The sequence below is a fragment of the Emydura macquarii genome, unplaced genomic scaffold (genome assembly GCF_026122565.2).
Source record: "Emydura macquarii macquarii isolate MOO-44397 ecotype Brisbane River unplaced genomic scaffold, CSIRO-AGI_Emac_v2 contig_1947, whole genome shotgun sequence".
Classification (NCBI taxonomy): Eukaryota; Metazoa; Chordata; order Testudines; family Chelidae; genus Emydura; species Emydura macquarii.
In genome coordinates this window covers 1,587,711-1,615,519 of record NW_027132084.1, presented here as the reverse complement: position 1 = coordinate 1,615,519, position 27,809 = coordinate 1,587,711, and the positions used below count along the sequence as shown (strand labels likewise).

The window sequence follows — 27,809 nt, the reverse complement described above, 5'->3', positions numbered from 1 at the left end:
ATGGCGACCGTGGCGCCACCAGGCTGAACTGTGTGTGTGCTGACAGTACAATCATTCAGGAATGAGATGGGGATAAATGAGATGGTCTGCGTGTCGAATTCTTGGCTACCCCATGAAACAAGTCTGCTGAAGCTGGCAAGTCAGAGCTCCACCAACTGAAATGTCAATAAGGAACTGAGAAGCCGTTTTCTGAACTCTCCAGTTTGGTCATGTTGTACATCTCTCCAGCAGGGCTATGTTAAGGGAGGGTCATGAGCTCTTTGTGGAGGCTTATGGAAATATCTCCTTAAATAGTGAATGTGCTTAATTCTTCCCATACAGGTCTGAGATTCTAGCAATGGGTCCGGTCTGATTGACAAGAAATTGTGTTTCCCTCACAATTTAGCTGTCAGTGACGGGGAAGAGAAGATACTCTTTCCCCGGGATAAAACCTTTGGGGTTACTCCATTTTCAAGATGGAAGGGGGTTGGTGTGCCAGTTTTGGCATTTGGATTGTGCACGCATAGTACTCGGAAGCTCAGCTTTTCCCAGGTCTCTTTCACTGCCTGAGTTTGCCGACTCTCTGCAAGCCTGTGAGAATTCTTACCCCAGGCACCCGCTTTGGAGTGAAACACCCTGAATTTGCTTCCAACTCCGTCAGCCCCTTGCCGCTTCTTGTCCCTGTTGTAAATAATGCCAGGGCCAGAAGTGCATGGACCGATGCAGGTTTCTCTGCCAGTGGCTGTTTAGCTGCGATGGAGAAGGTAATACATGTCTTGCCCGTATTGCAGTGGGTCTGTGTTGGGAGTGCAGGAGGGCCACAGACGAGCTGCTTTGTAGCCCTAGAAAACTCTCCACCCAGCACATGCTCCTTTTGGCCAAACCTAAATTCATCTGCTTAGATGAAAGGAAAGAGGAGTTGCCAAGAGTTATAGCTGGCACAAGAAATGCACTCTCAGCAGCATGGCTAGAACACAAAGGGCTCCAGCGTCTATCCCCGGCCATTCCCATTGACTAAGTGTAATGTCAGGCATGGCCGTGGGCCAGACATGGCAAACTGGGCTTGTTGAAGTTGTGTCTGAATTACTGGCTCAATTTGCAGTGACAGAGTACCCACAGCTCTCCCCGAGCTTAACGGGAGCTGCAGATGCTCATTGCTTTGCAAATCAGGGCCTTAACCTCTCCCCCTCCACGTAAAATGTGCGTGTTTATCTGCCCCTGTGAGATGCTATCCTAATGCTTGTAAAGTGATGTGGCATGCTTAACTGGATGGTGGTATGTCATTGCAAAGTATTACTTCAGACGCAGGCCAAGATGCATCTATAGCATAGCAACCCGGAGTTTCTATGGTGATTGGCAAACCTAAAAGTAGAACTAATAATCATAGTTAGCTCTTTACATAGCACGTATCATCAGTAGATCTCAGAGGGCATTACAAAGGAAATCGGTATCGTAGCTCCATTTTACAGATGGAGAAACTGAGGCACAGAAGTGACATGCTGAACCCCAGGTCATCGAGAAGGCCAACAGTAGAGCTGGGACTAGAACCCAGATCTCCTGAGTGCCAAGCCAATGCTCTAGCCACTAGGCCACACTGCTCTGAACAGAAAGCAGCGTAACCCTAGTTTTATGTACAGTCGCTGTTGCGGGTTGTACATAAAAGCTTTTCAAAGCACTTTGTGAAGCCCAAGGATAAACGCTGGTAGTGTGGTGACACTGAAGGGGAATGCAGCAGCTGCTAAGTGCTTGGCAGTGGTTGATGAATGTACATGCAGCCTTGATAATAAATAGGGAGATTTATGTGGAGCACGCTACTTAACACTTTGTCAACAAACGGATCATCCTTTTGCAGCAAAGCACTCTCTGGAGGGAGTAAATAAAGACTGGGAACTGGCAGCTTTTCTGGAGCAAGGGCTGGATCCTGTGGAGACTTAAAAAGAAGAAATTGTTTCCTATGTGGAATGCAGGTTTCTGCTCCCTCAGTCTATTGCAGGTCTTAATGTTTGGGATAAAAGTCCAAAATAGCTTCTGATTATTATTTAAGTGTCGGAGTTGTGTCTTTGCCATATTGAGCTGGGGGTGGAATGCTTTAAGAGAGCTGTCAGGGATTTCAGTGGTTTCTTACTGATTGCTCATTCAGGACCTTTCTTTGGAAGACTTTGGCGGTCTTGAAAGTATTGAGGTTGGTGTGCCAAAATGCTTTGAACACAGCTAGGTCGTGATAGATCAGATGATATAACTCATGGCATTCTTTTTCAGCTTAGTTCTTTCTCATCCTGCTATAATTTTGGTGAAATCTCTTGAGGCACTAGTGTTGCAATAACGCATGCAATCTGAGAGCTGGCTACTAAACATTTCAAAAGTCGAAACATTTAACATTATTTCTAGTTCTAAAAGTTGTTCAGGGAACAGCCTCTGAAACTATCACAAACAAGATTGGTGTGTTTAGATTGTGAGCGTCTCCTTGTCTTTTCATGGGTCTTTAAAGTGCTGAATAAACCTGTGGCACTCAATTAATACACTGATGTGCATTGTAAGGAAGGTAATCAAATGACATGATTTTTATGGTCTGTTAGTGCATATTCTGCAAAAGATGAGAAGAATTGCTAGTGTAAATGCTGGTGGGAATCTGAGATTCCTAGTAATTCCTGGCTGAATATATTTAAATTTTGAAGCACATCTGTTTCTAGGTGCGTATGCAAAAATTAAAGATACTTTGAAAATGAGTGAGCATCATTTAAACTTCAATAGATTCAACCCTGACAGTAACAAGTCTCAATCTTCAAACCAATGTAAATCTCATTACCTGGGACTGTATAACATGAAGAAAAATTCAGCTACATTTGCAAATGTCTGTTTCCCATCCCAGTATATGTGAAACCATGACATGCAGACCAGTGGAGATTGGGAGAAAATAGCCACGGGAAAAGTGTTCGTCTCATTTTAGTTCGTGCTGGTGGTGGCACTGGCTTTCATTTTTACTAGGTGTATGTATTAATTTACACTTTACTAGTGTAACTCAGAATCTTTTTTTAGCCTTGGTCACCCACAAGTCCTGGCTTCTATGTATATTGAGGCTCCATTTGTAGTGATGTAAAAACTCCAATGAAAGACTTATGTAGATTTCCATGCTGCAGTGTCCAATCAGTGGCTCTCAGAATGAAACTTTCCGATGAGAAACTGCTGCTATCTCTTGTAATTCTATCGCTTTCTGTCTTTGGATTTTGCAACAGGTAAAGGCCAGAGTTTTAGAAATTGATGATCACACAGTAAAGAGATGTGGAATGAAAACAGCGAAGGACTCACAGAATACCATTAAGTCTGTGCTCAACTATGCTCTCGTGGAGTTTTGGTGCTATACAGGTGTGGCATGTAACAGTTCGTAACAGTTATTAGTGGTGGATCATAGAAGTCAGCCCTTACTGGTAATTTACTCCACGTTGCTATGCATTTTAAGAATCCCCAGTTCTTGGTGATGTGTCTCATCTATGTGACGACATGCTGTGAACCGGAATGTTGTTCTCTGATAAGTGTGTCTCAAGGATGAGGTGTGGCCTTGTGGTAAATGCAGTGTCCGAATCTCACAGTCACGATCATTTAAAAAAAAAAAAATAAAGTAACACTAACCAAAGGATCAGCAGATCTAATAGTAATCTTTGTCCTTCTATGGCTCCTTGAATCCAAGGGTCTCAAAGTGCATTCCAAACTTGAAGTTAGCCTCAACACCTCCCTTTGAAGTAGGACCATGATATCCCCATTTTACAGATGAGAAAACTCAGACAGAAGAGAAGTGTCTTGACCAGAAAGCTTGTGGCAGAAACAGGAATGGAACATTGGTGGTGAAAGGGATAGAGGGGAAGAAAAAGCTCTTATATGAAGAGAGATGGAAAAGATTGGTATTGCTTCCCATAGAGGGTGGATTGATAAGAAGGGGCATGATTATATAGAATCAGCCGTGTAGGGAAGGTAAACTGGGAACTTCCATTCTCTGGCTTGTAACACAAGTACGAAGGGTGATCAGTAAAATGAAAAAGTGGGAGAGCGAAAACCAATCCAAGGAAATACTCCGTGGAACTCACTGCCACAGGATGTTGGTCATGCCAAAATCATAGCAAGATTTAAAAAGGGCCTAGATATTGACATGGATAACAGAAGCCAGAGTTGTTACATTTAATGTGAACATCCATTTTGGAAAGGATATTCGACCTCATGCTTCGGGGTTTAAACCAATCTCTAACTGTTCGGGATTAAGAGACCACCTATGTGATGATCAGATTATCCCAATCTTGTACCTTTCTCTGCAGCATGTGATTCTGGCCACTGTCAGAGACAGATACTGGACCGTGAATCCAGTCTAGCAGTTCCCATGTTGAACTGAGTCCCAGTCCTGTGCTTTCGTTATGAGACTATCCTTTGCCTATTTGAAACTTAGCTTCATTCTAGTTGTGCATTGGAGCTGTTCCAGCACAGAGAGAATGTGTGCTAAACACGTGCGGCACTGTAGTTCCTAGTCCAAAAAAAGAGCAGCTGGACCTGGTTGTTGTGAGCTCAACTCTAGAGAAACTCTATTTATAGTCAGGTAGGGTGAAAGCACCAAATGCTCTCATGGTACAACTAGCACTTCTATAGTCAACCTGTGCAGTGTGGGGGAAATGATTCGGCTCACGCTGTTTCTATAGCTTTCAATGTGACTGAAATCTGGATTTGACCCAGTTAATAGTTTGATCACTGAGTGATCCTCCTTCAGATCCCTCCTTAAGACTTGTTTCTACTGCGATGCCTATGGAACACTGCCAGCTGATAATAGGGAGACAGGTGGTCAGCTGTCATTGCAGCTTCTAGTAACACACACGCACCCCCTACAGACTTTGCAAATGCAGCAAAACTCTGCAAAAACCATACCTGAATTCCTGCCAGCCTGTCCTCTCCCTGCTTGTTCAAGGGAGTCCGAGGGAGTAAGGGTCCAAATCTCATTGAATTTCCCTGGAATTTCAGCACTTAACATGCTTTCAGCTCCTTTTAAAAATCCAAGCTGTAAAGTTTTTGGTGCAGGGGACTATTTTTTTTTACTATGCATATGTACAGCACCTAGCACGATGTGGCCCTGACAAAGTTGTGGTGTCTGGACACTAGTATGATGCAAATAATAATCAATCTATTAACAGGAGGAAGAAGACTCATGATTTTAACAGCCATTAATAACAGTTCCTTGCCCATTAATAGTCAAGATTCTTTTGCCATGGTGGCCAGCTACTAGCTTCTTTTTTTTCCCCCGATGCAGTGACCAAAAAAGGCTCTATATGTTTCTCTTCTTTTTCTAGGAGCAGGGAGCTAGTGGAAATGTCCAGCTTGTCTCACTGTGTGTACTACTGCCTTCTGCCCCCTCCCATTCCCCCGAAAAAACAACCTTTGTAGCTTTTTACAGCTTTGTTTATGGCCAAGCTGAATGTATTCAACAGATGCAGGGTTTTAAATATAGAAAGCAGGTGTCCGCAGTGAAAGAGAAGTGCCCCAGTGCTTATCTGAAGTGCAGAGGGGCTTTCACCGGATACTCCTTTCAAAACAACCCCGTCCAAGCTGCTGCATCCTGACTGTGGTGATTTGGGCAAGCCTGTGTGATGTGGCGCGTTATAAATAGCCCTCAGAAACGTGATACTCAGCTACTTCGCTTCCCGAGAGGACAGTGGGGTCTGCTTCTCATCAGGTTGCTTCCTCCGGGAAAGTTTTAAAAGGAGAAGAATAGAATATTTAAGCACTTTGGCTGCAGGGGACCGTGTTCACCTCCTCCCTTCCAGCGCAAGGAAGACTTTGTCATCCTGACACCCAGGGCTGGCATGCTCCCGTCCTTGCTGTGGGTAAGATTTCAGAAGCGTTTCCAGGCACTGAGCTCGCTGCAGTGAGAGCGGGAAAAGACGCCTCTTGATGCTCGGAGCTCCAGGCAGTAGAGAGACGCCTTCCTTAGAAATTCAACATTGCTGAGCCCCACCGGTGCTGTGGGGAACACACCATGCAGTGGTTAAGATTCTGACGGTAGGTTCTGGTGGGAAAACATGAGGGGAGTTGCTTCTCTTTCTGACTGAAGCCGTAACCCCCGAAGCAATCTGCTAGTGGTCCCTGGAAAACACGGCTGATTTACTCAGACTTCTAGACAGACAAGCTGACTGACTTGAGTCATCTACATTTACGGAGGAGTTCTCAGTGTTTCTGCAGCGTGATCGGTCCCCCCGGTATCTGTTGGAGGTGCATGGGCTAGATTGTCGTTCTGAAACCTGTCAGGGGACCTAGACATTTTAGAGGGGAAGCCATCTCCGTGGAGAGCTCCAAGACTGTGAATTGAGGGCATAGCGTCTCTTTCCAGGCTGCCCTTTATATAGTACAAGGAGATAGAGTTCTCGTTACGCATGGAGCGCTGATTTGTTGTTTTTTGTTTTTAATTTAAGTCCCTGGGTGCCCTTTCAGGCATCACCAGTGCAAATGCAGTATGTTCTCAGCTCCCCTTTTACATTGCTCAGAGCCCAGCATGCACATATATTCTGATTTCACGCTGGACAGTGATAAGTTCCAATGTGGGATCATTAATTGTGCTGGCATGCTTTGGGCAGCTGACAGTTCTCACGGAGCGTGGTATCTGCTTGGCCTTGTCTGATTTCCACGTACTGCCCTGGGAGGGTAAAACCCCCAACAGCCTTACATTAGCACAAAGGAATTCACACAAACTAAGTTTCCCAGGCAGGAAACCAAATTTCCAGTGAGGTTTTGTGGAGAGTGGTCAGAGAAGCCACGTGGCCCGTTGGACGGCAGCAGCAGTTAGGGGTCGGGGTTCCAATCTCAGCGCTGCCTCTGACTCGCTGTGTGGAAATTGGCTAGTCAGTTAACCTCAGCCTGTTATCCCCATTTCACAGAGAGGTAAATCTTTCCCCATCTCATTGGAGTGGTGTCCTGAGTTATCAGTTGGTATTTGTGCAGTGCTTGAATGTGCCACGGGCTTCATGCGCATGAAACCATTTTATTGGTCCACATTGCCCCATGTCAAGGTATAAAGCCTGTCAGAGGGTTTTTAGGGGTGGGCAAGGATCTTCTCACGGAGTGTCATTACACTGGGAAAGCTGGACGAGCTGTGAGAGCAGAGGTGGAAGGAGAAGGAAAATCTGCTGTATCTCGATGTCAGTTTATTTTTCTGTCCTCTTGAGACTTGCTGGTCCGGTGCGTGCTTAGAGCATTGGGGAGCACAGCTAGGATGCTTACGGCTGTGGAGATCTGCAGCAGTTTGCAAAAGATGGTTGCTGAAACGAGGGCCCTACGTTTGACTCTGGGGACCTGGAGTCAGGCCGTTAATTAGAAAACTTGGCCCTGACTGAGTGGACACAGAGTCTAGGTAGGAGAGGAGGGATTGGCTTGTGGTACAGGCACTGGGTTAGGACACGAGAGATCTGACTGTCCAGTTTTGTCAAGAGAGCTCGGGGCCAGATTTTCAGAAGTGTTCATCGCCTTGACAGTCTGGGCCCTGAATCTTTCCATGCTTGGGTTCCCCCTCGGTAAAATGAGGAGGATCATATTTCCTTTCTCCCCACCCTTCATCTTGTCCCCTTACACTGTCGTCGCTGCAGGCAGAAAATGGGCCGTTACTATGTGGTTTATACTGTGCGTAACACAGTGGGGCCCTGACTTTGCTTGCAGTCTTCAGGTGCAGCATAATTCTAACAACAGCGGGTACATAGCTCCAGCGGCAACAGGAATTGCTTTTAGGCTCTTCCCTAAGGTGACACAGTTGGATGGCCCATCACCCTCTCCCTCCGTCTTTACCCCCTTGGTGGGTGTTTGTCAGCGATTTTCAGAGGCACCCACTAAATGGAAAGAAAACAGCTGGGTACGCCGGACAAGGCGGTGTTAGCGCTGTCCCGCCTGTAGTGTAAAAGGTAGAGGACGGCACGGACTTGGTTAAGCCTCTGATGGTCGCCTCCTCTCTCAGGTGTGCCGCGGAGCATTCTGACAGCTCCAGTTGCTTTTTGTGCTGTCTCTACAACAAGAGAACCAAACCAAGACGTTTCTGTCCTCAGCCGCCTCCCAGCTCTGTTTACTTATGTGCTTATGTGCTATTTTGAGTATCTGACCGGGCAGCGCTAAGCAGCCTGTGACCTGGTGAAGGTGTGAGTTTCCAAACAAGAGTCGGGGGGGTTCCTGCCAGCGCTGAGTGGGGTGATCAGGTGGGGAGCGTCTCTTTCAGCCAGGCGGCTTGTAGACCACATGCGGGATGTCCTCAAGTCATAGAAATGAGGCAGCTCCCCCGTTTCTCCCACGTTCACACTCTCCTGACCCGTCCACAGTTCTTCCCTGCAGTGTATTCACAGGGTGCTCTGTCTAGTTTCACTGCTGAGCAGCAGTGGCTTGAATGAGGGGCAGCTGAACGTGGCTCATTTTTAACAATGTGTTTCACTGTGAAATGCACAAGAAAATCCTCCCTCCCGGGAGGGAGCTACTCCAAAGCCTGCCTGGAAAATGATCCAAATTCTCTCCCTTTAAAATGAGTCTAACTCAACAGGTCCCTGGCACTTCTATCTATTCCCTTGGAAGACTCTTCCACAGCCTGAAATTTCCCCCTTGGAAGGGATTTTTAGCTCCATGTTTCCTTTCCTTAATCTCCTATTCTGGCTCGATATACTCCCATGTACTGCCCCATCCATTTTACACCTTTGGAATACCGGTGGACACTTGTCATGTGCCACCTCTTACCCTGCACCCCAAGACCTGGGTGTGTGGCGCTGCTATATGTGTCAGCAGTGATTCTGGAGCTCTGATCAGCTCCTGTTCTTTAACCCACCTGCATCCACACCGTGTGTGCACGCACGCACGTGCACCAGAGCCAGCTAAGCTTTCATAGGGAAAGGCTCGTTATAATTTGCCTTGCACTCTCCCTTCCCCAGGATGGCTATTGGGGATGTTCATCTTTAGCATATTCCTCATGCCCCTTCTTACAGCCTTGATGTTTCACATTGCTGCTGGTTACTTATTTGCACACACCAGGACACTCTCTGTGCTCTCCCTCGTCCTCTCGTGTACTAATAGTTTTATTAATAGCTTTCCAGCACCTCAGGAGGTTTCTGAGTGGAATGCACCTCTGGTTTCATTCTTCAGGAACAGGCATGGACTGACGAACCAAAAAAAGAGAGCGGGAAAGGCTTAGTTGACCTATGGGTATTAGAGGTGAATTTGTTTGACATTAACCATTGAGCGGTGTCAGTGTCATGTGGCCGCTTAGGGCAGATTGACTGCTTACAAGCGGAGTGAGTTATTCAGGACAGAAATAGCATGTGGTTTCTCCTGCCCTACTGTGTTGTGTTTGCTTGGATACTAGCAACTTAAAGGTAAGATACGGATAGAAATTTCTGCTACTCTTTTGTTCCGGGTGTGCGTGTGTAATAAATTGCATGCCGTTGCTTGGAAACCTAGCTAGACACGGCTGTAAAGCCCCTAATCTCAAATGTTTCCTTATCGAGTGTTAACAGCAAAATATCTTGATGCTGAAGGGTTTTTCTCAGCGATTGCTGGCTGAGATCAGCTTTAATTGTGGCAGATGGCACTTGCACTTGGAGGGGAAAGTTCCATGTTTGTATTCCTAAAGTGGCGCTTGGGGCAGCTCCTCTGTCTTAGCAATGTGTCAGTTCGTTGTCGGGGGAAGATAAACGCAAGTGTTCGCCTTGTATCTGCTTTTAACCGTTTCCCTTCTGTCTTGGGCAGTAGGGGACTGCACCGAGCAGTGATTAGTTTTCTAGCCCATGTTCTGTGCAGGGACGTGGCGCTGCACCGGCTGTTGACTGCACTTTTTCAAAGTGTTCACTTCCAGCTTTCCAAGCCATAAATAAGGGGTGAGTGCGAGCTGCTTTTCTGCCATGGCTCTCTTCGCTAGCGCCGCTGATACTTTGTAATGACCTCTCTTTAGATTGCATGTTGGTTGTGTTTAATCTCCTGCCTATCCTGTAAATCCAGGCAGAGATTACTCGCTCCCTCCTCCCTCTCCAGCTTTTTGTTAGCAGACTGTTACAAACCAGCTTCCAGCAAACTTGCACTTCGGTGCCTTACAAAATCAGCTGCCAGCTGAAATACACCCTCTTCCTCCTTGGTTATGTCTATTTTCTTTCCCCCACAGCTTTCCCTACCTATGCTGCTTAGCTGTCCAATTGTGAGCTGCCCCCTGAACGCAGGCTAAACCTGCCCAGACCATCTTGAAGCAGAAGTACATGGCACTCAACGAGCGCATTGTGCACTTTTCACTTCTGTGTTTTATAGTCTCCTCTGGAAACACACAGAAGTGGCTCTTTACGGCCCAGACTGCTCTATCTAGCTGGCTTCAATCAACCAGAGCTGGGGGATGGGGTGAGGAGACATTATCTATCTATCATAGCGTCTGAGCACCTCACAGTCTTTAATGTGTTTATCCTCACAGTACCCCTGTGTGTGGTAAGGCTGTGCTATTAGCCCCCCACTTTTCAGATGAGGAAACTGAGGCACAGAGGGACTAAGTGACTTGCCCAAGGTCACACACACACACAGTCTGTGGCAGAGCACAGAATTAAACCCCAGGTCTCTCAAGTCCCAGGCTAGCACCTTAACTAACTGGATCATATAGAGTCAGCTAAGTTGGCCTTAGTTTTGTTTGGTTTTGGAATGGAATACAGTATTTCCAGTAGAAGGAAACCAGGCAGTGTGCAACTTATATCCAGCTAAATCCCGGTGCTCTCTCCACCAGGAGATGGTGTATCGGGGTGGGAGGCGCATAAGTAATTGTTCATTTGTGATGTTGTACTATGTAGGAGCCCTAGTCAAGGGCCAGGACCCCATGACGCTAGGTGCTGCTCAAACACAGAACAAAGTAGAAGGGAGGGAAGACGCTTATTTTTATTAAGTAGCATTTATTAATTGCACTCCTCAGACTCAAACAGGAGAGAATCCAAAGGGGAATCAGTGTTGTCACAGAGGCCCTCCTCTAGTTTGCTTTAATTTGGGCAGAGAGAGGGGCATCCAATGCATCCCAGTTAGACCCTTAATTTCTCAACCCTGCCATGGCAGGGCCACCCTCCATCTGGCAGAGGAATCTCCCTTCCGGGGGGTGATCTGCAGACCCTATCAAATCTCCCGTTCCTGGCTGAGTGACAGGAGTGCAGTACTGTTGGCTCCTGGAGCTTGGAGACAGCACGGCTGGGATGAGAAATCTATCTTTGTTGATCCTGTCGGTGCCAGCCACTTCTGCGCAGGCCTCTGTGACCATCCAGGCTCCATTCTGAAACGCTGCCGTTTTTCAGGCTTCTTGTAATTGATGAGGCTTTTGGGCCGTGTAAGGAGACATTTCACCTGGACCAACCAGCACATTCATCTCTCTGTCTTGGTTTCTTGGACCTCGTAATATGAGTGCCTCAGAATTGCTAAAACAACGACAGTCCTGTATCACTTTAAAGACTAACAAATTTCTGCGGGCACAAGCTTTCGTGGGCTGTGACCCACTTCGTCAGATGCATCTACATCTGCAGATGCGTCTTCGTGCATCTGACGAAGCGGGTTGCAGCCCACGAAAGCTTGTGCCCGCGGAAATTTGTTAGTCTTTAAAGTGCTACAGGACTGTCATTGTTTTTGCTGTATACAGACTAACGCGGCTACCCCGCTGGAACTTTTCAGAATTGCTAATGTCTTTATCCTCACAATATCCCATGAGGCAGGGTAGGGCTGTTATCCCCATTGTACAGATGTGGAACTGAGGCACGGAGAGGTTAAGTGACTGACTTGTCTACGGTCACACTAGCAACGTGGCAGAGGCAGGAATTGAACCCAGGGTCCCTTATCCTTCCTCTCTTTCTAGGATGGTCACCTTGGCATCTCGGTGGTTAGAATGGACTCTTCAGCTTTCCCTGTGTCTGAGGTCCTTGTCGCTTTCAGTGGTGTTGCAGAGTCTGCGATTGTGAAAACGCTGTTGAGCTGACTGAAAACAGGGATAGATCTCAGGCAGACACTGTGGCTAATCACGGGCTTGCTCTTTCAAGCGGAGCGTGTTTGTTGTTTGTCTGTTTTAGTCACTCAAAGGGCAGGGAAATCCCAACAGGAGGGCTGAGGGCAGTAGCTAAGAGCTGGACCGAGAGTCGGCGGGGGAGCTGGGATCAGTTCCTGGCCCTGCACAGATTTCCCCTGTGACCTCGGGTAAGTCAGTCACCAAGTCTCTCCGGGTATGTCTACGCAGCAATAAAAAAAAACAACTTGACAGCAGTTAGTCTCAGAGGTCAACTGACCTGGGCTTATGGGGCTCTAGTGATGGGGCTAAAATATAGCAATGCAGATGTTCCCAGTCATTCTGGAGGCCAGGTTCTGAGGCCCAGCCTTCACGCACTTTCAGAGCCTGGGCTCCGGACGGGAATGTCTGCACCGCTGTTTTTTAAGCCCTGTAGCACAAGCTGGAGTCAGTTTGACCTGGCTTGGTGTCTCACTGCCGTGAGATGTGGTTTTGTTTTTGGTTTGTTTGCTGTGTAGACAGACCCTCTCTGCCTTCCTTCCCCCTGTGTAAAGTTGAGATACTTCCTCCCTCACAGGCGTGTTGTGAAGATAAAATCCCTCAGTGATTGAGGCCTCAGATACTACAGTGTGAGGGCCATGTATGTACCTAGTTGGAAGAAAACTTCAGGCTTTGAATGTCCTTCTGTAGGCAGGTATAATTGAGAAGTGAATGAGACTCCCTCTCTTACAGGTGGTACCTCTGGAGTCTGCAGGTCTAAAAATCAGACTTCAAATTATCCACCCAGTGAGATCTTTTCCCACCCGGGAGCTCTAAACCCTCATCCAGGGTTTTCCCTGTGCTTTAATCCTGGACATCTTTCCCTGCTGCGTTGTCTTTCTCCTCTGGGTACACGGGCAGCCTCGGTGCGACATTAGAATTTGCTGCAGCGGATCAGGCCGAAGGACCTGGCGCGTTCACCAGGACCTGTGGCCTAAGCCTCAGGGAGGCAATAAACCCGTCATGGAGGTGGCTAGCCGTGCAGCGCTGTATCTGTGGGGAGGGGGCGGCAGAGCCTAGATACCGTGGGGCTGGGGTACTAGATGCCTCTTCAGAGGGAGCGGGGTAGGTTCTTCTGCTGTCCTTTGCTGTGACCAAGGGTCCCTGCGTCGGGAGACTGGATTGTTCCTGTGGCTCTGTCTGGACTAGGAGGTAAAGGTGTGATGTTAGCAGGTACGGTTTAACACACGCTAGCTAACAGGTTTGAAGCGCTTCGTGTACTTAGTGCAAGTTAGATAATGTGTGTGAGCATCACACCTCTGCATCCGTCTCTGGACTAGGTCAATCATAGCATGGTTCAGGCGGCAGCGTCCTGGAACATCTCTTTCCGTGCCTCGGGGTGTCTGTCTGTCTTTATGCCGTGTCATAAAGTGCTTCGGGGTCTATGGAAAGCGCTAAGCAGCTGTTGCTTCTAGACGCCTTTTAAAAGGACCCGTGTGATACTGTCATGGCGTGCTGAAGCCCACGTTCAAATCCTGCTCCAGTACTGACTCTGTAAAGGATGGACTGCTGCAGGGTGGAGGGCTCCTGGCATAGCATGTGGGACGGAGGTATGCTGGAGCACTGAAGTGGGGGTGGGGGGTATTAGTGGGATAATAGTAGCACAAATGAAGTGGATAACCCTCATTTCTGTCCCTTTAATTTAAATCAGACAAGTGAGAAATCGTGTGGCCCCAGGGGGAGGGTCTGCGTCACAGTTCCTACCAGCTGCCTTCCTGTGCTGGTGCTCCTACAGGGGGAAGCTGCACAGCAGTAGTTGGTTATCTTATCAGGCACTGGTCTGGTGAAGCTCCTAAAGAAATCCTGCTGCCACGCTCTGATGGCCTAAAACTCCCGCCCACCCCCTCGTGAAGCCCCCAGGGCGCCTCTGCCCGCCCGCCCCGGAGGATCCAGTAACCCATTCTCAGGTGTAGCTAGTGGTTGTTGCACATTTCCAAGGTGCGTGGGATGGATCCACTCGGGGCTTGGTTTGTTGTTTCTCTGCAAAGCAGACAGCTGCGTTTCTCTGCAGCTGTCTGAGGTTTTTTAATAGAAATGGCTTGCACAAGAGCGCAGCTGCCAGTGTGTCTGATAAGGAAGCCTTCACGTTCAGACAGAGCTGGCTGGAAGCGCCTCGCTGGGAGTTTCTCAGAGCTAAGCAAGGCAGTTTAACTTCAGCCTACAACCTGCTGTGACCACCTTGCCCATCTGAAGCTAAGCTGATGAACACCTGGCCCCGCACTGGAAGCTCCCTCTCCACGCCCGCACAATCCAACCAGGGCAAGGATTTGCTGTGATCTTTGTCACACCAAATCCCGGTTTGATAGGAGAGCTTCGCAGTGTGCTTGGCTCCCCGTCCGCTGCTAGATTGCCAAGTGCCCTGGACAATAGTGCCCGTGTTTCCGCCTGCCTCTGTGAAGGCAATTGCAAGGTGTTGCACAGTGAGCTGTCTGCCAGTCAGAGGGAAGCACCAGGGGGCTGAGAGGCAGTTCCCCCCCGTGTGTGGGACTGTGAACCACAGGGAGACGGTCCCCTTTCTTCTTCCCCAGAGCACGGCCGGGCTTCAGGCCCAAGAGCTGAGCTCGGGCTTTGCAGATCCACGTGTTGGGTGCTGGGCGTCTCTCTCGGTCGAGCAGAGCTGGGTTGGCGGGGCAGTGCTTTTCCAGTGGAGGGCCTTGGCCTCTGAGCTCCCGCCTCCCAGTCCCACCCTCAGGCCTGCTCTGCCAGGCTTCGGGAAGGGAAGGAGCCTTTGTGCGAAGGGGTGAGCCTCTGCATTGTCCTGCACTCTGGGGTCAGGTCAGAGGTGATTGTTTTCCAAGCAGATAAGTACCTGGCTGAGCTCTGTGGGTTCATCCCGCGGGGTATCCCGACGAGCAGTGCTAGGGCGCAGCTGCCCATCACCCTGGCGGGCAGCCGGGGGCTGGCCCTGGTGTAGCACAGATGTGGAGCTGGCCAGCAGTATCTGAAAACGGGCCTTCCCAGAAGGCGAGCCATTCCCGAGTTTCTCCGCCTGACGCAATAGCCGGAGATGGGGATTTGAAGAAGCAGCACGGGCCGCGTAGTGCGTATCGTGCGTTCCTCTAACACCTTTTAGCCAACAAAAGCACATCATAGCCCCTCAACCTCAGAGCACCCCCCGATCCAGGCAGAGGGCACACCTGCCGCTAAACGGAGGCAGAGAAAATAGTCAGGTGATTTCCCCAAGGTTCCCTGCGTAGCTAAGGGCAGAGCTGGGAATACAGCCCAGGCGACCTGGCCGCAAGCTCTCTGCTCCGCCGCTCGCCTGCCTGGTTTCTGTTGCTGGCATTCGCTGTTCGTTGGTCTGATCTCATTACATCCACCTCAGGCGGCCCGGTGTGTGACCGTTCCTGCAGCGTGACACTCCAGGCAGGGGTGGGAAAGGCTTTGGCTTCAGACACAGCAGCTGTGTCCCCTACTAATTTTGCACTACGTGGCCCGGCTTAGCTTTCTGTTTACTGGAATCCCAACCCCAAAGTGATTTCATCCTGTGTGTGTGTCTCCCTTCCAGGCTCTCTCTGCCGTTGAGTGGCTGTGGATTTATGGAGGTGCCGGAGAGCAGCTTTGAGTATTGCCACGCACAACATTGTGTCCACTGAGGAAGGGTCTCTGCTGGCTCACCTGCCCCTGGGTCCGTGCCCTTGGGTTTAACCATTCAAATCTCCCGTGCATGGCTCTCGCAGCCAAGGGACTTCTGCTGGCTGCTGCCACAGCCTGATCCGCTCCGGGCCCCCGTCGCTGCTCCTAAGTATTCCACCTATCCAGATGGGGTAACGTGACGCAGCGAAACGGCACGCCAGGAGGTTCCCCAAGGCAGAGGCCTTCCTAGAGGGGAGAGCAAGGAAACCGGACGGCGCAGAAGGCAGGGAAGGCGGTGGCTCTGGATTGCACACACACAGGAAACTGACACTACAAAGGGAGATTATTATTTTTTATTATTTTTATTTGGCTTCAAGCACAGGGGTTTTTTTTTTTGGTTTTGGTTTTTCTGGTGTGTTGGGGGATCTAACACACTCCCAAGAGCTGGGAATATTTGCACAACATTTGTGTTGGGGTTTTGTTTTGTTTTTTAAATTACTTTTTTCCCCCAAAGGAACTCCAGGGCTTTGTACATCTCGCCCTTCTTTCTTTATTTCCCACTCCCTCCCTCACGTCACCATGGCCCGTATGAATCGGCCTGCGCCAGTGGAGGTCTGCTACAAAAACATGAGGTTCCTGATTACCCACAACCCCACCAATGCAACACTCAGCACCTTCATAGAGGTAAGGAGGCAAAGGGAGCGGGTGGTTCAGGGAGCTGGTAGCATGTTATAGAGGTTTGAACTCCTAGGGACACCAGTTCAAATCTAGCTTCAGCCAGCACGGCCATCCGTCTGGCCTCTGTGAAGTGAATTTGCTGGTCTCCATGTGGTTCCCATCAACTAATGCCCACATTGCGCACACCACCATAATTGGCATTCTCAGCAGAGAAGCCAAGGGATTCAGTGGAGGAGGAGTAAGCTAGCTGCACCTTGTCTGAGTGCAGCCCATTGGTAAACTACAGAGGAAGCTTGTACTGCTTTTGCCTGTTTTGTGGGTAAAAAGATGGGCTAGTGGTTACATTGCTGGACTTGGACTCAGGAGATCTGGGTTTAATTCCTGGCCCCGCCACAAGCTACCTAAGTGCCCCTGGGCAGTTCATTTAATCTCTTTGTGCCTCAACTCCCTATCTGTAAAATGAGGGCAGTAATACTGTGCTGTCTGCTCTCACCCATGGTCTGTCTTGTCTGCTAGGATTGTAGGGTCTTTGGGGCAGGGACTCTATGACTGAGATTTAAAAGTAAAGGGAATTGGGCATTCAGCCCTCTAGGCAGCTCTGCCAGCCCCGCCCCACGTGTATGTGCAGCCCTCTCAGCACAGCTCAGTTGGTGCCGAGAGGTGGTGCTGTAATACAGGCCATAACACTCCTCCTTTGCCGGTATGTCAGTCCAGAGCCTTTCCCCCCGGTACCTTGGGACTCATTCTGAGTGACCCGAGTTCTGAGCGCAGGGCAGCCTGTCACCTAGCTCTTTGTTTGCCGAGGAGGGGAGCACATCTTGTAATATCTGGATCTGAAAATGGAGGTTGCTTTCCCCGTTGCGAGTACTCACCACTAAGCTGCTCAATCTTCATAATACACAGCACCATCTTCACAGCAGTTTGGAGGCCTATTTTCCGGACAGAAGCGCTTAGCCACAGATAAGGGATCAGTGTGATCATCTGCTTTGACCTCATGCCTAGCACAGGCCATAGGACTTCCCTCCACTAATTGCTGTTTGAACTAGAGCAGATCCATTCAACTTTGATTTTAAAATCTCCAGTGATGGAGAATCCATCACCATCTGGGGATTTGAATGTTGTTCCAATGGTTAATTGCCTTCCTTTTTTTAAAAAAAATAGTGTGCCTTCTTTCTAGTCTGACTTTAGCTTCAGTTTCCAGCCACTGGATCCTGTTATCCCTTTGTCTGCTAGATTGAAGAGACCTCTTATCAAATGTATGTTCCCCATGTGGGTACTTGCAGACTGTGAACAAATCACCCCTTATCCTTCCCTCCGTTAAGCTAAATAGTTTGAGCTCCTTGGCTCTGTCCCTGTCAGACGTTTTCCCTGTTTTAATCATTCTTGTGGCTCTTCTTTGAACCCCCTCCAATCTATCAACATCATTCCTGAATTGTGGTTACCGGAACTGGACACAGTATTCCAGCAACAGGTGCGTCAATACCAAATACAGAGGTAATAAAATCTCCCCACTCCTGCTCCTGTTTATACATTCAAGGACTGCATTAGAGGAAGTCTGTCTCAATCTAGTATACCCAGGCTCCCACTTTTGAGCTTCTCTTTGTATTCTCCATGACTGCACTTAGCTGACTACATTGCTCTGCAAGTATTTCTGTGGCTGCTTCTGCAGGAGGAAAGAGGGAGGAGTTGGGATATAGTCGATGACCTGACTGTAATCTCCCTTGTCATGCCAAAACCTCCAAGATGTGGTAGAGTATCCATGATGTTTGTCATCTCCAGATCGCTGTGAGCCATTCTGTTCATGCTTAGCCTTCTGGCATCTCAGAAGAATCAAAGACGCATCGCATCGAAGAACACCATTGTTCATTGCTTTTGTACCTCAGCCTCTATCAGAGGCAGAACTGAGATGTTCTTGAACTCAAGCTGTATCGCCGTTTGAGTCAGAGAGCAGAGAAACTGCTTCGTTATAGCACTTGATCACCGCAGCATTCAGAGTAAGCTCCTGTCTCTGTCCACACACGTGCACCCTTCCCTGCCCTCCACCTCCACCAGTTGTGGAATTTTATAAATTACAGTCTTCCAGCCACAGCCCAGTAGCTCCTATTCCTCATTAGGCTTAGCAGGCTAAAGGCGATAGAGATGCTTGCCTAGCGATGCATCGCACAGATAACAATCTTAATGAGCTCACTGGCTGGGCTCTATATCACGCCGGCAAAGCAAGTTATTGCAGCGTGCAGGGTGGTAAAATTAGTAGTAGTGTGTCTGGCATTATCCGCCGCTTCCCACGTGTGTGGGAAAGGAAGGGTGCTGCTTTGACAAGAGCCGTGTTCTTCCACCAAGGAGAGAGAGTTTTACTCTGTGCTCACCAAAATGGAAAAGGCTTCGATCTGAAAACGGAGTTCTCCTATTCTGAGCCTATTCTGGAGCTGAGTTTATTTCACTTGCTGGTAGCATTTGTGTGGCTCTGGCTTCTCCATTAAGATGTATGTATTTTTCCTTCTGGAAACAGTTGCAGCTGTGCAGCGCACCTTATCACCTTGCATTCATCCCAAAGCAGCTGTGCGCAAATGCAGGGGCTCTCCCCAGAGGAGCAAGGCTGGGGGGTGGGAAAGAAGAAGGATTGCTCTGTTCAGCGTATTTCCATTCACCTTCCATTGATCAAACTGTGGACGTGGTTTGGGGGAGAGGCCGGCCAATGACAGCATGAATGCAGATTGAATCCCACGCTTACGTGCGCATGTTCTTCTGTTGATTTAACACGTGACATCCCCCCATACATTTATACAGCATCTGCCATTCCAGAAGATCTCAAGGCACTTAACATGCAAACTGACTTCATCTACCATTTGAAACAAGCCCACCTGTGGAGTATTTGTGTGTAGCGGTTGGAACATGGAGTAGTATCTAGCTTACAGTTCTTTCTTCTGCACTGTCCATGGAGCATTCCACTTACTGGTTCCGTGTGAGTCAGTGTCACCTGTGCACGAGCTGTCAGTGTTAAGTCACTGCTAGCTGGGAAGCAGCACAAGTAGAATTTATTAGAACAGCGTGAGGTGACGAACACACAACTCTTCATGTGCGTTGCTGACCTGAAGCTGGAGATTTCAAGCAACTGGTTTGCGACAAGTTGGAAATAAGGAGGTTAATCACAAGCCATGTTTGTGTCATAAAATAAAACCTTGTTAGACCCGCTCTTTTCACCTTCATCTCAGGGTTCCCGGCACCATCCTTGTAAAGGCATGAGCCGGAGCTGTCTTGTAATGGCTTGCCCGTCAGAATGCCAAGCACTAGAAAACGGTCAGAAATGTTCTGAGGATGCTTTCCCCGGGACATGGCTGGTGCTCACATCTGAGCCAAAGAATAAACTGTTTGTCCCAGATGTAAAACGTAATCACTTTAGAGCCTGAGAAGCAAACACCTGCCGACACCAGAGACTTCCTTTTTACATGTGCAAAGAACCCCCCAAAGCAGGTGTGAGCCTCGCAGATTCTGAAGGGGGTGGGTATGTATGCTGTGTGTGGGAGGGAGAAGGAAGGGGAACGTTTTGAACGTGGTGGGAGGAGGGAGAGCAACATAAAACGTTCTCTCTGTGCTCATAACTTTGAAGCATTTGGTATGAGAGTAGATTTGCCACATTCAGGCAAGAAGCAATTCAGATGATCTTGTGTAAAGTGTAAGTCAGTTGATTTTGTCAGATCGAACTTTGAGGCCAGTCCACGCCATGCTGGAAATGGACCAAGTCTCTGACTGCCTGTAGCATCCAAGTAAATTTCTTGAGGGATGTGGCAACAAAACATCTGGGTGTGTCAAGAAGATGCCCAATGTAATTTGCAAATTCCTTACTGCATTGGTGAGTGAAACTGAAACAAGTGGTGGACCCAGAACCTATAGAGGAGAATCTCTCACATCAGAGGTGGGGTTTTTTGCACAGCATTGTAAAAGGAAATCGAAATTCTTCCTTTTGAAGAGTTGCACCTGCATAAGTGAGAAGGGCACTGGGGGTTAGACACTGCTTAGTTTAGGCATAGACGTAGAGCAGCAAACTGAAATGTAGTTGGGTTTGGGGTTCAATTAGATCGTGTACACTTTAGCCTGCACGTCATGTTACACATTGTCTGGCTCCCAACTTTCATAGAGTTCTAGATTCTAAGGCCAGAAGGGATCATTGTGAACATCTAGTCTGATCTCCTGCCTAGCACAGGCCACAGAGCTTCCCCAGACCTTATTCCTAGAACATCCAATCTTGCTGAAAAAAATTGTCAGTGAAGGAGAATCCACCTTGACCCTTGTTGTTCCAATGGTGAATTTCTCCCACTGTTTTTAAAAAAAAATAAAGTCCAACTTGTTTTCAGTCTGAATTTGTCTGGCTTCAACTTCCATCCATTGTATTGTGTTAGACTTTGTCTGCTAGATTGAAGAGCCCATTATCAAATATGTGTTTCCCACAGACTGTAATCAAGTCGTTTTCCTTCTTGGTTACCATGTTAGGTATAGATTCTGATGTCTACCGTTGAGTGTTAATAGCCACTCTTACATTACAGAGTGCTCCTATTATGCATGTGTTGCTTACAGGGACGTAGTCAATTTTAAATCTGTTCCATTTCAAAAAGAATTTAAAGTCACTTCAAATTTTACTCCCATGCAGAGCCCCCGACCAGATTTTGTAGTTTTCCAATTAACTTTTTTTATTTTATTTAAATGGCTGTCCTCTTCTCTCTTGCTGTGTGAAAGACAAGCACTCAAACAGCCCAGGAGACAGACCAGCTGACTGGAAATATAAAGAAAGCAGTAAAACTTACTATACACGAAGCTGTCAGATGCACAAACCATAAAGAAATAATTATTTTTCTCTCGTTATTTATCATAATCTTCAGTGTTACTTGCAACAATAGTAGGTTAAAAAAATTAATGTCAAGCTGGCAGTCGTTCAGAAAGTGTATTCCACTTGACTCAGTGGCTCCACATCTGGCTCCAGTGGATTGTATGTGTCATTAATGTGTGTGAGCACGTACTGGCAAACTGCTTGCTGCATTGAAATCTGAAGCAGGTGTCATCACTTCTAAGCTGTGACTAGCTTTGTTCGTCAGGTTTATATTTTTTAACGAGCTGTTCGGGACGTGCAGTAAAATATCACCAGAGCTGTCACCTGCACTCGTTAGAAAACATAGTGGTGATGTGAAAATGGTCATGAGAATTGTAAGGAACCTGCAAAATGTTAAGGGCTAAAGTCAGCCCTGACATAAGCAGAAAACAAGGCCATTGACTTCGGCCCCCATTTGGAGAAGACAATTGCTCTGTCCTCTGAGCACCTAACGTTGGGTAGTTGCATGTTCACAGCGCGGTCACGCACTTTTACACTGCAAGGGACAAAGCTTGGTCCAATGGTTCAGATGCTAGCCTAGGACTGGGGAGACATGGGTTCAATACCCTAATCTGCCATAGACGTTTTCTATAACCATAGGAAAGTCACTTAGCCTCTCCGTTCCTCAGTTGTAAAATGGAGGTAATAGCACTGCCCTACCTCCCAAGGATGCTGTGAGGATAAAATGGCATTAACACTGGGGTGATGGGGACCATATAAGCATAATGGATAGTAATCAGAACACACTGGATATTGCTTATTAGATGGTCGTTTTTGCATTCTGAGGTGTTAGTGAGACTGATTTCCCCCTCCCCCTCCCTCTCCCCATGATAATCTGTCTATACCCAAATATTTCTGCATGTTTCCCACTGCTTGAGCAGTTAAAAAATTGGCCTGGCCAAAGCACTGGAGGAATATACTACAGACAATAACTGCACTGGCAGAAGATAATATGGCTCATCGAATTATAGAAATGAAGGGCTGGAAGGGACCTCGAAGTCATCAAGTCCAGCCCCCTGTGCTGAGGCAGGACCAAATAAACCTAGATCATCCCTGATAGGTGTTTGTCCAACTAGTTCTTAAAAACCTCCAGTGATGGGATTCTACAATCTCCTTTGGAAGCCTGTTCCAGACCTTAACCTACTATCTAACCTAAATCTCACTAGTCGCAGATTAAGCCCATTTCTTCTTGTTCCTACCTTCAGTGGACGTGAAGATCAATTGATCACAGTCTTCTTTAGAACAGCCCCCAATGTATTTGAAGACTGTTATCGGGTGTCCTTCCGCCCCCCCAGTCGTCTTTTGGCAAGACTAAATGTGCCCAATTTTGTAACCTTTTCTCATAGGTCCGGTTTCTAAACCTTTTATCGTTTTTGTTGTTCTCTTCTGAACTCTCTCTTGTTTGTCCACATCCTTCCTCAAGTGCAGTGCCCAGAACTGGACACAGTACTCCAGCTGAGACCTCACCAGAACCAAGGAGAGCAGGACAGTTACCTCCTGTGTCGTATACACGACACTCCTGTTAATACAATAGACGTTCTCCTCCATCTCTCCCTTCCGGAGTGTGCCTGGATCGCTGCTGTTGTGCACCGTGAGCATTTTACTGAGGAAGGAGGAAACTTGCAGGATTTCACACTTCGTTATATTATTGTTAACGAGGTGCTGCCGTAATATACGTCATGCCCCGCGCTGAGATTCGGGCCCCAATCTGCTAGCACTGGACAAACCTAGAGCAAGAGACGTTCCAAAGAGCGAGCTGTCTAAAATAGGCAAGACAAGGGAAACGGAGGGACTTGCCCAAGGTCACTCAGCAGGTCAGTGGCAGAGCCAAGAGTAGAATCCGTGCCTGACTTCCGATTAGGGATGTGAAAGGTTAACCATTTAAACAGTCATCAGCTGTTTAAACGTTTTAAACAGCTGATCACCATTTGAATTGGGGGGGGAGCGGCAGCTGGGCCGGCTCCCCGCTAGCGAGTGGGGGGAGGCGCGGAGCCCAGCATGGAGCCCAGTGGGGAGTGGAAGGGAGGAGCTGCAGATGGTCTCAGCTCCTGAGTGAGAGCTGCCCGAGTCCAACATGGCTTCCTCCTCTCTCCCCGCCTGGCATTTAACCGTTTAAACGTTCTATTTTTAGAACGTTTAAACAGATTCTTAATTAAACTCATTTTTTACATCCCTGCTTCCTCCCCAGGGCCCTGTTAACTGAACTAGTTGTCACCTTTCTGCTGCAAACACGCCCTGGGGAAAACCGGTGCAGTGTCTGCAGTGCAGAGGCAAACCCGTGTTTGATGCAGAGCACGAGGAAAACGCTCTGTAGCAGAGGACAAGTTAGAGAGTGCTCACGTTATCTGTGTGTGGAGCTAAAAATTCGCTCTCTGGTATTGCTCCGTTGAGCACCTGGGACCATAGCCAATGTGCTGTTTTTAGCCCTTCATTTTCCTAGAATTGGTTATGTTGTCCTTGAATGTTGATTGGTTACATGGGCAACAAGATGAGCTTTTGCATACCTCCTTGGATTCAAAATAAATGTCCTTGCTTGTGTTTACTACTTGAAGGAGCGGCGAAGGTGTCCTGCCTCTTTGGCTGTCGCTTAAAAAAATCCCACTCTTCCCTACGCCAGATTTTCTATCTTTACGCCCTGTGATTTAACACAGTGGTTCTCAACCAGGGGTACACGTACCCCTGGGGATATGCAGAGATCTTCCAGGGGGTACCTGAACTCATCTAAAGATTTGCCTAGTTTTACAAGAGGCTATATAAAAAGCACTAGCGAAGTCAGTACAAACTACAATTTCATACAGACAGTGACTTGTTTACACTGCTCCATATACGATGCACTGAAATGTAAGTACGATATTTATATTCCAGTCAATGTATTTTATAATTATATGGTAAAAATGAGAACGTTAGCAGTTTTTCAGTAATAGCGTCCTGGGACGCTTCTTTTGTATTTTTATGTATGATTTTGTAAGCAAGTCATTTTTAAGTGAGGTGAAACTTGGGGTACGCAAGAGAAATCAGACTCCTGAAAGGGGTACAGTGGTCTGGAAAGGTTGAGAGCCGCTGATTTCATATTTGTCAGCCTCTTAACCTCGTTTACGTGAAGGTTTTTGTCCAAGTCTCTCTAGGCAAGACACAGGGCTTTTGAACACAGTGTCATGTAGCTGTGTTCTGAGCAGGGTTAGATTCCAGTAGCTGTCATAAAAATATGTTGCATTACAGCAGTGCTTAACGATCTACAGTAAGATCAGGGCCCCATTGTGCTAGGTGCTGTACAAATACAGAACAAGGGATGCTCGCTGAAGAGCTGAAGTGGGCATGGAGCAATGAAGTGAATAGAACCCAATCTTCCTATATCCCAGTCCACTGCGCTGACCACTGAACTACACTGCCGCTCATTGTTACAAGAGCCCCAGGTATGCCAAAGCCCATCTGTGCTAGGTGCTGTATAAACACAGAACAGAAAGACCAGCCCTGCCCCAAAGAGCTTAATCAGCAGAACTACATCAGCACTATAGTAATTATTGGCAGATTTGATAAACATTTTCTATTACAGATATGCCCCTTTATAAGGACCTCCGATGTAGGGAAATGCACCGTCTAGTGAGGTCATGGGAAGATCACTCATGGTGAGGTTCCTGTTATAGTGATGTTTAGAAAGGCATTTTCCTGCGTAGGAAAAGGGAAACTTTGCCATTCCAGTACTCAGCACTTACATAGCTTTCCCACCTCATTGTACAAATACTAATTAATCCTCACAACGCCTCTGCCAGGCATGTAGCACGGTCCCCATTTCACGGGAGGAAGGGTGGATCCTGGCTGGAACAGCCAGTCATGCTGGAGAATGCTAACAACTTGGTGTGAGTAGGAAGTGATATCTGGCTAGAATTAAGAATTAGACACCAGAAAGCAGGTTCGTTTGGTTTTGTTTGTAACCCTTTTGTGTCTCTTTCACTCTGGCTTGAAATCACTTGACTCTACGTTCTTTGTTAATAAACTCATTCCGAGTTTTACTGCACACCCACTCAGTGTTGTGTTTTAAAGTGACATGTCTCGCCCCAGCTGACCTTTCAAGCTGCTGTACGGATCACCTCTTTGGAGGCATCCAATTTGCTGTTACCTCTGACAGTGTTCGGCAAGAGGGACTGGATACTGCAGGGGGAGATGGATTTGGGGAGACTCAGGACCAGAAGGGTTGTTGGGGTCACCCTGTAGAGGAGTAACTGGGTGATGGAAATGTGACGCTGCCAGACGTTGGGATCAAACCTGGGATTTCTGAAGTTTGGTGTGAGGGCCTCTAGTGCATAAGCTAAAAGCCAGGGGACTATTAGCTAAGGCTATAGCAGACTCATTAATCTCTACATGGTCTAGATGCCACTGGAGGGGACAGGGCACCACACCAAGCAGGCACGGGTTACCGAAGCTGGGGGTGAGACCTTTATGTTGTGGGCCTGGCGCTGATGTTAGCGTTTGGACTTACACAGCCGTAGGGCACCTGAGGTTACTGGGCAGGGGGCAACAGAACCCCTTACTGGTCTGGCTGACCCCCCAAAGCATCACACGGATGCTGACTTGCCCAAGGTCCCAGAGAGTTGGTTTCTGCCAGAATTAGCCAGGAGTTTTGGTTTACGCTCCTGTGCTCAGACCACGTGCAGGCCATGCCGTCGCAGGGGTGCAGCTGTGTGTGCTGCAGGATTTTGTTTTCAGGGCTAGCACTGGAAAGGGGCCAGGGGAAGCCACATCGGAGGGGCTGGTGGGAGGATCAAGGGGATAATGAATGTAAATGTGGAGCGGGCGAGGGCGAAATAACTTCTTGCAGCCCTGAAGCGCTCCCTGCACATGCGGCCGTGCACGTTATGATTCTGACTCAGCAAGGCGCGGAAGCGTGGGCACAGCATGTGGCTCCTGCTGGCACCCATTTCAGTGCCTCGCTGAGTCCGGGCCTGTGTGTGGAAGGAGAGCCACACAAATAGCACTGGTGAGAAGAGAGGGCGGGTACCTGTCTCCCCTCAGGTAGAATTGCTTTAGAGAAGATCTGCCCGTACGTAAAACGTCTCCCTTCCCTCCCTTCCCAGGATCTGAAGAAGTACGGAGCGACAACGGTCGTGCGGGTGTGTGAAGTGACCTACGACAAGACGCCCCTGGAGAAGGACGGCATCACAGTAATGGTACGTAGCCTCTTCAGGGCTTTGGTCCTCACCGTAGAGTCCCCTGTCTAGTAGCCCCTTTCGGTCTCTGCACCAGTTTGAGGACGGGCACAAGCGGCTGCGGGAGGCAGTAGAATCTCCTCCAGGTCCGACTGGGCGTAGCCAGCCTGTTACAGTGCAAGGGAGATGGGCTAGATCAGTGCTCCTTACCTCTGGAGTGACTGCACGCTCTCTGTCCTCACGCGGGACCTCCCCTTTCCCAGGCAGAGCCCACGGCCTCCCTTTCCGATGTGTGCCTGCTATAACCCACGGCAGAGCCAAGGCCACGCCAAGCCCGGCTCGGGTTCAGAGCAGCCCACGTTCCACTTGGGACTGAAAGAGGCGGGCCACACCCAGGCATCGGCCCAGCAGAGGGACTAGACAGCCGAGACTAGAGAGGCTAGACGGCTAGTCGCAGCCAAAAGTAATAGCACTGACTTACATAGCCTGAGCTGCGAATGGTGAGAGCAGATGCCTCTGCCGGGAGCCCCTTCTCTACCCCAGGCAGTGATGCCCGCGCCTAGGCAGTACCTGTTGCTCCTGGCCTCTCCCGTATGTTTCAGTTTTGTAAATACTTGCTCTGTTGCCATCACAGACCTTCCCAATGACGTCTCAGCTAGCAGCTGCCTCTGAAGTGGCGCCTCTGTTCAGCGCCATAAGTCGCTGCTGTTGTGTCTCCGTTGAGGTGATAAAAGTATAGGAGTGCTCAATTGCTTTGTGACTAAATGCTGTAAAGATGCTGATCACTTTAAAGGGGAAAGGAATAAACCCCAGGGTTTCCACCGTCAGCTGCCGCCTTGTATGTGCCCACGCCCCTGCAGGAGACCGCACCGCTTTAAGAACAGATACACGGTTACCGCTTCTAAGAGAGGGGTGGAGTGAGCATAGGACTGGAAGCCAGGAGCTCCTGGGACCCGAAATCTCTACCCTGTTATGACAATATAGATCCAGAACCCGCGCGCACACCCCTGCAGGAGTAAAAATAATGGAGGCAGAAGTCCAGCAGCAGAGGGAGGGCTATCCAATGTATTGCACCCAATGCAGCAGGTATGATTACCTGCCTTGTGGGCAGGTGGCTTATGTGTCTGGTGCATTCAGTGCAAGCAGCACATGGCCCTTTGAGACTGAGCACGGGCTCTTGAGACCAGAGTAGCTGAGCTGCAGGAGCTAAGGAAGACAGAGAGGTACACAGAGGAGACTTCCCAGGACACAGTAGAGCGGTCCCATCCACAGTCGGACAGCCTCTGTCCCTAACCTGTGACTGTCAGAGGAGGGGACTGGACAGCAGGAGATGGATCACTCATTACATTTCCCTGTTCTCTTCATTCCTTCTGGCACCGGCCCCTGTCAGAAGACAGAATACGGACAGACCACTGTTCTGACCCAGTATGGCCAGTTATGGAGTAACCTTCTGCCAATGATGGTGTTAGTCCACATTCACACAGGTTTGTCTGTGCAGAATTGGGCCTCGGAGTTGTAACCCGGACTCTTGATTCTTTCT

At 48.5% G+C, this 27,809-nt stretch overlaps 1 protein-coding gene across 4 annotated transcripts in view; it reads left to right on the top strand.

The window, feature by feature from the left end:
• PTP4A3 (protein tyrosine phosphatase 4A3) overlaps window positions 1-27,809 on the top strand; it is a 171,464-nt gene that overhangs the window by 116,575 nt on the left and 27,080 nt on the right. For 2 of the 4 annotated variants that reach the window (XM_067558336.1, XM_067558339.1), the window contains 2 exons: window positions 15,519-16,270; window positions 26,198-26,290. In XM_067558336.1, the coding sequence (XP_067414437.1) occupies window positions 16,166-16,270; window positions 26,198-26,290 (198 nt within the window). In that variant the 5' untranslated portion in view covers window positions 15,519-16,165. Of the gene's footprint in view, window positions 1-5,605; window positions 5,835-15,485; window positions 16,271-26,197; window positions 26,291-27,809 lie in introns of those variants that run through there. The other 2 variants (XM_067558338.1, XM_067558337.1) reach the window with 2 other exon arrangements.